This window comes from Myxine glutinosa, chromosome 9 (assembly GCF_964187855.1).
Source record: "Myxine glutinosa chromosome 9, kmMyxGlut1.1, whole genome shotgun sequence".
NCBI classification, from domain to species: Eukaryota; Metazoa; Chordata; class Myxini; order Myxiniformes; family Myxinidae; genus Myxine; species Myxine glutinosa.
Window position 1 is genome coordinate 40,245,330 of NC_136269.1, and position 10,466 is coordinate 40,255,795.

At 50.9% G+C, this 10,466-nt stretch overlaps 1 protein-coding gene across 2 annotated transcripts in view; it reads left to right on the top strand.

Moving 5' to 3' along the window:
* The window catches only part of LOC137435456 (F-actin-uncapping protein LRRC16A), a 210,878-nt gene that overhangs the window by 23,975 nt on the left and 176,437 nt on the right, over nt 1-10,466 (top strand). For both annotated transcript variants that reach the window (XM_068129246.2, XM_078784298.1), the window contains exon 8: nt 36-109. In XM_068129246.2, coding sequence (XP_067985347.2) covers nt 36-109 — 74 coding nt within the window. The remainder of the gene's footprint in view (nt 1-35; nt 110-10,466) is intronic.

The following is a 10,466-nucleotide window of genomic DNA, read 5'->3' on the forward strand; positions in this document are numbered from 1 at the left end:
TTATAGCGAGATATTCGTGGCCATTATTCCTGCAGGACGTGGATACCATTTATTTCACTCATGAATTGCAAGAACTCAACTTGGATGACTTCAGTCATCTTGGCAGCAGGTAAACAATGCTTTTGATTGAAATCACCTTATGCCCATTTTGCTTACCTCTTTGGATCATGTCACCATGACATGTTGGACTGGCAGGATGGCCTATAGGTATGCACACTCACCTCTAAGCTGTGTAGCCTGGGTTCACATCTCAGCCCAGCTATAAACTGTCATCCTGTGTTTTTCACAGGCAGAGTGATTCATCAATGTGTGCCGTCCCTCAGATGATGTTAAACTGGACGTTCTGTCCACCAGCATTAGTTGGTGGACGTTAAACTTGTGTCCTTTCTTTGCGGTGTCCTTTGGTGCCCTTTGGAAGTTGGTAATGATGAGGGGTAGGGGACAATGTGGTGTCCCTTGCAAAGAATACTCGAGATATCGCCAGCACCCTGAACCAAATTCCAAATTCCTGCCCTGACTTGCTGAGTCGGAGTGGTGACCCGACTGGAATTGTAACCGCAGTAATTACTTCGGCAGCGCCAATGCTCTGCATCGAGCATGGTACAATGGTACATGATGATTATCTTTTGAAGAACATCCCTTTGTGGTTTAAAATAATTTGTGTAAATTCATCAATAAATGGGATTTAACCAGAATCTGTGGCATAATGGTTAGAATACTTTCTCTCTGCTCTGCTGCTCTTGCACTTTTTCTCTCTGCCCTATTCACCCTTTCATTTACCCCAGGTCATCTTCCATCTGCTTGGAAGTCAGCCAACATCACTGCATTACATAAAAAGGTGCAAAAACAAATCCACTTAACTGGAGACCTATCTCCTTCCTCCAATCATCAGCAGGGTCATTGAATCCATCATCACAGTTAACATAATGTCAAGCCTTTTCTTCAATAACCTCATCTCAGATCATCAATTCGGATTCAGACCTGATCACTCTACCTTGAACATGTTGTTCCTACTCTCCCCACAATGCATGGATGCCCTCAATGTCAGACATGAGATTGGAGCCATCTCTCTGGACTTAGTTCAAGCTTTCAATACATTCTGCCATCCCGCCTTGCTCTCCAAATTATCTACCTATCCAAGGCCAACTCCACTCTTGGGTTACTGACTTCCTTCCTTGGCACACCTGAACTCCTATCCACCTACAAGGCATTCTTCCACAGCTTGATGGAGTACTGCTCTCCCCTCTGGGCTGGCACCCCTGCCTCAAACCTTGCTCAGCTAGATGCTGTGGAAACCAAGGCCTTCAAGATCATTGGGATCTCCCACAATGAAGCTGAGTTTATGGGCCTTTACTTTGCCAATGCTGACAGGTCGGTGGCCTTTGTGTTCTTCCACCTCCTTGCTGGTCTTTCACCTTCTGTCCTCTCCATGCTTTGTCCCCCCGACCACCCTCAGGTATTTGCAGTGTATACATGGCCCATCAGCAATCCCCTTCTTGTGATACTCCCAAAATCCAGAATCACTGTTCACCTTCACTGATTTGTTACCCTTTTTCCTGCCTGTGGAACCAACTTCCACATTCTCTTGAATCTCATTCTTTCCTGCATGTCTTCAAGATAACTGTTCACCACCATCTCAGAGCATCTCTCATCCAACACCATGATCTTTTCTACACCCGTTAAACCACCCCTCACCCTACCCAAATTTTTCTTCTGAATCCATCTTGTCCACGCATTGCGTTCTCCACTACCCCTTTTCATTATCTGTATCCCTTGTTTGTCTAACCCCCGCTCTTGCAGGGAAAATGGCCTTAAAATGCCTGTTGTTGTATCCCTTGTTTGTCCGTCTCCATTTATTTTCTCCCTCAGCCCTGCTGTCAGCATTTCTCCCCAACTCTTTGTTGTTCCTTTTGTTATGTTGCGTGCTGATCCATTCTCTGTTATATCTCCTCCACGGGCCGTGTGTGTGTGTGTGTGTGTGTGTGTGTGTGTACGTATGTATGTGTATGTATATATATATATATATATATATATATATATATATATATATATATTGTTACGGACACGACTTTGATGTTATGGTGGGCCGAGCGGAATGGCCGCCGTGTTCGCACAAGTTACCCGATTATACTCGAACCTTGGCCGAGTCGCGCTACGCTAAATCAATTGAGGAAAGGACACAACGGCTGGGTTTAAAATGACACGACACCAGGGGTACGGTTCTCAAGACCTCCGGAGGAGGTTATATTAGTTCGGAACGTTTAGATTACAGGGATGAGAGGTACAGCATAGTAAGATAGGCACTTAATTACGGTCTTATAGTAGCCCCGACAGACGACAGATAAACAGGACAAAACTGACTCACACGGGGATTGATGGCAAGGAGGGGCAGGTCTTCGATGGCTCAAGGGTGCACCTTGGCTCAGGGGCAAAATCGACCCGGTCCGGTCCAGTAGATGCGGGGAGGTCGCTCAGCGCTCGGAGGTCGCGACTTGTCTTTTCAAGCTGGTTGCGCATCTGACCTCACGTCCGGTAAGTCGCTGCGCATATCCGGCGGGGAGTGACACGCCCTCGGCTCGTTAGCTCCGCCCCAGATGGAATCGGTCCGCCCTTCTTATTGGGTGCGGGGGGGTTACCGGGCTCCGCCCTTGACGAGGAGCTGACAGCCAGCCCCTTCGTGGTAACCCCGTCGGAGCGCATGGTCAATGGCGGCTAACCAAGCCGGAGTGAGGACGTGCACTCCCCGCGCGCTGTTGTTGTAGTTGTTGTTGTTGTTATTGTTGTTGTTTCATGGGGAAGATGGGAGGAGGTATGGGGAGGTCCTAAACTCACTACTGGTGCCATACAATCACATTCTGGTGCAACGAAGAGTCAGAATTAATGGAAACGAGTCCTTAACTGACATAAACTAAGAATAACTAGCAAGAGGTCCGAAAGTTGTCTACGTGAGATGCGGTGGACCTGGGCACGACATTTAATGGGGGAAAAAGGGGAAGGTCGGTTCTACAGAGTGTTATTTACAGGCAATGGGACTAGGGAATGGGGGATTGGGGATAGTTGGGGAGTATTGGGGAAATAGGGGAATATTTACAAGCGGATATGGAGGCCAAGTCCCATATCCGCAACATTGCACCCTTCTCTACCCTCGGGGCGTCCCGACCCGATAAATTTTTACCTATTTTAGTGTGGCACTCAGATGTAGTTCCCTCTACTATTAACTCTACCCTGAGTGCGACAGTTTTACAGATATTCACAAATGAGTAAATATGTCCCCCTGCGACGTTGCACCCTTCTCCTCACAGAAACACGCCCACAGGATAACCGAATCGCGGAAAGAATTCGCAAACTAAACATACAGCCGGTAGGGAGCATTATTTACAAGACTACGCTGCTATTTACACTACGATCCAGGACCTGTTTTTGGAGGAACACATGCAGATGTTATGCATAGAGAGAGCACGCATGCCAGCATCGATACACCAACCCACGAGTGCTCTGTGGCCTTAAGGCCTTTAATAACGTGCAGAGCACCCCTTCCAAGCACCAAAAGCACCACCCCATCATGTACAGTCAGCACCATCCGGTGCACCAATAAAGTGTCTATAAATCACCGGTGGTGTCGCAGCCGGCCGATGTTCTGCCGCTGGTCTTGCCTTCATGTGGTGCACTTGGCCTTCTTACTTCTTTAAAAATAAAGAAAGGCGCCAACCGCGTCCATTTCTTTATTGTGGCCGTCAGGGGGCCAAGTATAAGTGGTTCACCTGTTTGGCATAGGTGCCACGTTGACCCAGAGGTCCATCAATGGGTGGTGCTTGGCCGCAAAAGAACTGCGGTCCATTGTGGGTGGCCACCAAAATTGCGGTCCATATGGTGTATCGATCCAGGCAGCAAGCAGCGAAAGTGCAGGCCCACAACTGCGGAGCCAGCACCTCTCTCTCCTCTCTCTCTGCCCCAAAGCCAGATCCTCGGAGGTGGGAGACAAAAGAAGCAGACAAGTGAGTAAGGTGGTAAGGGCGCAAAAGTGCACGCAATGTAAGGTAATGCACACTGGGGGCACATGGGAACCAGGTGAGACAGGTACGTTCCTACCGTACGCCCCCCCCCCCACCAGGTAACCTACATGGCCCCTCCCTTACCCCTTACTGTATCCACAAAACACAACACTACCCATCAACATCTACTTTACAAATCAACAAACGTCCCTACTGTCTTCCCCGTTCCTCCCATATACCAAATTCGTCTTCTCTCCCTCCTAACCAATCAAATTTGCCATTTTCAACTCAACATCATAATTTGCCATCTCCAACTCAACATCAAAATTTGCCATTACCAATTCATCATCAGTCCCTCCTAGGGAGGGAGAGATGGAATCACCCCAATGTCTCATCCACGTCGTGATGCGTCTCACCAATCCTCACAGCAATTCTCATTTCCTGCAACACAGAACAAAGAAAACACAGGTGTGGAGTCATCATCATCACCACAGGTAAGTGGCTGCGTATGGTGCGACAGGTTCATCAATCCTAACTATTTCCTAAATGACTTTAACAACTTTACATTACCCGGGGTCTTTCCCTGCCAATCCATTGGCCCTCTTACACTATGGGTTCTAAAAACCAATTCCCATTGGCCAAACTGTGGTGCTTTTCAATTTGGGGTCTCACTCCCCCGATTCATCTCTCGGTGCCCTCGCACAATTTCGGGGCTGCGACGTGTAACTCTCCTAGCCGGTCTACCCACCTGCACACCCCCACCACTGCAGTTGCCTCCGAGCTTACCTGCTCCTTACCCTAACCTAACTACCTGGGGAAGGCCCTCCGGCGCTCTCCCCACTCGGTGCCCTCTCTGGCACTGGGCTGCCCGATCCACACCCGGGATCCTCAGGCACCCACTCACAACTACCGGCTCCCAGAGCCCACCTGCGGCCTCACCTGGCCGACATCCTCACAGTGGTGGAGTGCCCAACCAACTACACACACTAACAGGCGACACGCCCAGCCATTTCCACAACACTAATGCACCCATCCACAACACCATTCTGCAACCGCACCACAAATGCCAATATCCAACCACAATTTACCTATACCCTCTACCTAACACTTACACTACCCGCCCCGGGTACTCGTGAAAGGGGTCCACTCTTCCCCCATCCACACCTTCGCACCATGCACACCACTCCGTACCACTTACTCCAACTCTCTCCACACACCTGTACTTGCACACCTGTGCTCCCATTCTTGGTGCTGCCTGCACCCTTCTCTCCCCAAGCGCATTCGCGCTGATCCACCACACTCATTACTCATCCATTGCTCCACACACCTGTCCAGTTGCACACCTGTACAATCACACCTGTTCGATCACACCTGTTCAATCCTCACCTGTTAAATCCTCACACACACGGCATCATCTCAGCTAACTACTCCCCTCTGAAACTTGCGCTTCCCAGTCGTCCCTTTAAACTATTGCGCTCCCACGTCATTATAATCCACACTAATCTACCTGCGTCCCCACTACAGGTATCAGTCACGAACTAACCTTAACGTTACCTAATGTCATCTTCGCTAGATCCCTACCAATATCCTAACCCACCCGGGCTCGTTTTCACTGCCATACACCCCATAATCTATTGCTCCTTTGCCCCACATGGGAAGGGCGGCAGGGATGCCAGCCTTACCCACCGGGCCCATCGCTCACTACCAATTTTGCACATCAAATTTCAACAAATTAAAAATTTGCCAATCACTACCCATCATCTGCCAATCACTACTGCCAATCATCAAATTTTGTTTTTCTCTAATTTTGGGGCCAAAACACTATCCTCATCATCCAGTCTACTCACTAATGCCTCTCGGTGCGCCAATTCCTGTCCAAAGCCCGGCTTCGTAAAGCCAAGCCATGAATGCGGGTTGTTTGGTGCCAGCGGCTGGATGCGTCCGGCACTCGGTGCAGGGACGGGGGCTTACCCGGGCCGAGATCCCACGCACCATCTCGGCGTGGAGCCATCCAATGTCCCGATCTCGACCTGCCGGACTGCCTCAACAAAAGGTGGTCGCCATGACGACCCTTTCTATCGGGCTGCCCGCTCCGCCTAGTGGAGCACGGACGCGGCCGTTCAAAGCGAGGCCCAGCACGCACCGAGGGCCCGATTCGGCTAAAAGTCGCTCTAACCTCTAAACCGGTTACCGTCGATGCTTCACCTGGACGCTTACACCCCGCAGCCCGTTCCTTGCTCACACATCCAGCCGTTTCCATGCTCCTCGTACCTTTCCTTACACACCCAGGTACACTCATTCCACTCACAGCCTTGGTCACACACCTGACCACCGAACACCTTGGCACACATTCGTTGGTCGCACACCTCACCAACACACCTCTTCGCGCCCCCTCCTCGGTCACCTCCTCTGTGACAATCACAGGTGTGCTCTCACTCGCACACCCAACCATGTGCCTCACTACCAATTCCAGCGTGCATTCCCACTCACGCTCTACCATTCCAGGTGTGCATCCTTCCATCCCAGGTGTACATCCTCGTTCACCTGTCACAACCAACTCACTCTCCTTGTCACTCTCACTACTCTCACCTCCATTCTTGACAGCGCACTCACCCTTACTCTTGACAGCGCACTCTTTCCTCATGCACCCGTCCGTCACACACCTCTCTCGCGCACACTCCTGCGCACACTCTCCCGTCACACCCTCTGTAACACTTACCACACCGCGCTTCCATGTGCTCCCTCGCACACGCGCTACGGCCGACTCACTCTCGCCAGCACCCTCACTCCTTGGCACGCACTTTTTCCTCACACACCCCAGAGTCGGACTTTCTCGCACACCTCCTTTTTCGCACACCAGACCTGTCGCACACTTCACCAACGGCCTCTCACGAACACCCGGGTCCATCTCGACCCCCAAGCTTCTTAAATCCCCTGGCGCATCATACGCACGACCATATTGGTCACCACTTACACCGGGTCCTCTTCCTCTTCGCTTCTCCTCCATCACCTGCGAATCCCTCATCCGGTTAATGAGCACATCATCACGATCCAAACACAGACTTTGGACCAATTCTTTTATCTCCTCTTTTATCTCTTTCTTATCCCCTCTCCGTCGCTTCTTAATTTCGCTCACCCCTTCTTCCACTTCTTCTAGTTTCTGCTTCACCTCTTTTATTCCCCGGTACGTCTCCTCAAGCTCGTCCTCCAAGGCTACCTTGACCGTTTCCATGTGCGTCCTCACCTGCCGGTCCTTCGTCTCCATTACCTCTATCACCTCGTCCAACCTCGTTGTCAGTCCCTCACGTACCATCTGACATTCCCTCTTCGTCGCTATCAAGTCGTCTTTTAGTTCTTTCTGTGTCACTTTTAACCCTCCTATTACCGCTGTGTTCTTCTTTACCTGGTCCGTTAGTTCTTTTTGTCCCTCCGTCAGCTGTTCTACTTCCTGCGTCAGGTCCTCTATGCCCCCTTGTAACTTTACAGTCCCCTTTCTCACCTCCTTCTCCATGTGCTCCCTACAGTGCCTCACCTCCTCGCGCACTCCTCCGACCTCCTCACTCACACCTCTTCTGATCTCCTCTCCCATCACTTGCATCTCCTGCCCAGATGCCACCCTCATCTGCTCCATTTCCTCCCTGTGAGCATCCAGTTTGGTTTCTACCTCCATTCTGACCCCCTCTATCTGCTGCCCCATTTGTTTAACTTCCCTTTCCGCTTGGTCCCTCATGTCCCTCAATTTGCCTTCCATCCTGTTTTCTAACCCGTCTAACCCCTTTTGCATCCCTTCCATTTGATTCTCTTGAGCGGCCATTCTGTTTTCTACCCCCATTAACCCCTCCTGTATTTCCCCTAATCTATCGTCTAATTTCCCAAATTTCTTGTCTAATCCCTTAAAATTATTGTCTAATCCCTTAAAATTATTGTCTAATCCCTTAAAATTATTGTCTAATCCCTCACCAGTACCCCTCGCTTCGTCCCTCATTACCCCCATTTGGCCCTCTAATCGCTCACTATCAGCCCTCATTTGCTCACTCTGAGCATCCATCCGGTTCCCCATTACCCCCATTTGGTTTCCCATTACCCCCATTTGGCCCTCCAATCGCTCACCCATTTGTCCCATAAAGGCCCTCATTTGCAGGAGGAAAAGGTTCGAATCCACCAGGGGCGCTGCCACGGTCGCGGGCGCGGTCGCCGTGACCAGCGAGGCGCCATTTTGCACGCCCGCAACGTCGGGCGCAACGACGCTATTTTGTGTGTCTGCTACCCTCACTGCTTCGCTCTCCTTATGTCCCTCATTTTGGTCCTGGACCGACCCTGCCTCACTCTCCTCTACCGGACCCCAGCCGACTTGGTCTGCCATAGCGCGACTTTCAAAATTCGGGTTTTTATATTTTGTAAAACACAATCAAATTTCGCCGTTATAATTTCGAGCGCGGGAAACGCGCTCCGGATCGAATTCTACCTCCCAACACCAATTGTTACCCTAGTGGTACAATTGGTGTTCCAAAATTTGGGCCTAATAAATTTAGTCCCAGGTCCGAATCCGACACTCCTGACACCAATTGTTACGGACACGACTTTGATGTTATGGTGGGCCGAGCGGAATGGCCGCCGTGTTCGCACAAGTTACCCGATTATACTCGAACCTTGGCCGAGTCGCGCTACGCTAAATCAATTGAGGAAAGGACACAACGGCTGGGTTTAAAATGACACGACACCAGGGGTACGGTTCTCAAGACCTCCGGAGGAGGTTATATTAGTTCGGAACGTTTAGATTACAGGGATGAGAGGTACAGCATAGTAAGATAGGCACTTAATTATGGTCTTATAGTAGCCCCGACAGACGACAGATAAACAGGACAAAACTGACTCACACGGGGATTGATGGCAAGGAGGGGCAGGTCTTCGATGGCTCAAGGGTGCACCTTGGCTCAGGGGCAAAATCGACCCGGTCCGGTCCAGTAGATGCGGGGAGGTCGCTCAGCGCTCGGAGGTCGCGACTTGTCTTTTCAAGCTGGGGGCGCATCTGACCTCACGTCCGGTAAGTCGCTGCGCATATCCGGCGGGGAGTGACACGCCCTCGGCTCGTTAGCTCCGCCCCAGATGGAATCGGTCCGCCCTTCTTATTGGGTGCGGGGGGGTTACCGGGCTCCGCCCTTGACGAGGAGCTGACAGCCAGCCCCTTCGTGGTAACCCCGTCGGAGCGCATGGTCAATGGCGGCTAACCAAGCCGGAGTGAGGACGTGCACTCCCCGCGCGCTGTTGTTGTAGTTGTTGTTGTTGTTATTGTTGTTGTTTCATGGGGAAGATGGGAGGAGGTATGGGGAGGTCCTAAACTCACTACTGGTGCCATACAATCACATTCTGGTGCAACGAAGAGTCAGAATTAATGGAAACGAGTCCTTAACTGACATAAACTAAGAATAACTAGCAAGAGGTCCGAAAGTTGTCTACGTGAGATGCGGTGGACCTGGGCACGACATTTAATGGGGGAAAAAGGGGAAGGTCGGTTCTACAGAGTGTTATTTACAGGCAATGGGACTAGGGAATGGGGGATTGGGGATAGTTGGGGAGTATTGGGGAAATAGGGGAATATTTACAAGTGGATATGGAGGCCAAGTCCCATATCCGCAACAATATATATATATTGTCGCGTAACTCCAGTTAACACCAGAGTTGCGGATAGCCTAAACGGTCTTATTCGGAGGCAACTACCAAACACGGATTCGGCTATATGTCACGCGGGAGGAAGAAGGAAAATGGAAGGCTGCGGAAAAAGCTTACCTTCAGCGCACCGACGTAGCTCCGGTCCTGTAAGGGGATTAACTCAAGCGGGCACAGGTGTAACGGGGAATAGAAAATAATACAAGGGTTTATTAAAGGAAAAAGGCAAGGACAGGAAAAAGCACGCGCCGGTAACAAATATCCTAATCGGGACGTCCCCACACGACAGATTTCAGAAACGAGACGAGGGGATATGAATTAATAAAAAGAACACGTTCGTCGTGTAATTGGGAAAGGTAATGTAGTGTGCAGTCTTATCTGTCTGTAGTCTTGCGTGTAACACGGCCCCGCTCGGCCGCCACCAGGCCTCGCTCCAAGCTCCGATCCACTCGCCACCCATGAGGTCCGTGCACCAAGCACCACGCGTCCAACGCAGGCCTGCGAGCTCCACACAAGGTCGACCCTCAACTCGAGCACGAACACAGAATGACAAAGAACAGCAAAAAGGGGAAGAGAGCGCGAGTCCACTGCACACCAAGTGCCGCTTCGAGCCAAGTTCAAGCCAACGAAGCAACTCTCACAATTCTCTCCTTGTCCGAACTCCACTGCTGGCCAACTCCTCTGCTTGCCAACTCACTCACATGACTCACTGCCAGAAGCAACTCAACTGCTGGCCAACTCCTCTGCTTGCCAACTCACTCACAAGACTCACTGCCAGAAGCAACTCAACTGCTGGCCAACTCACTC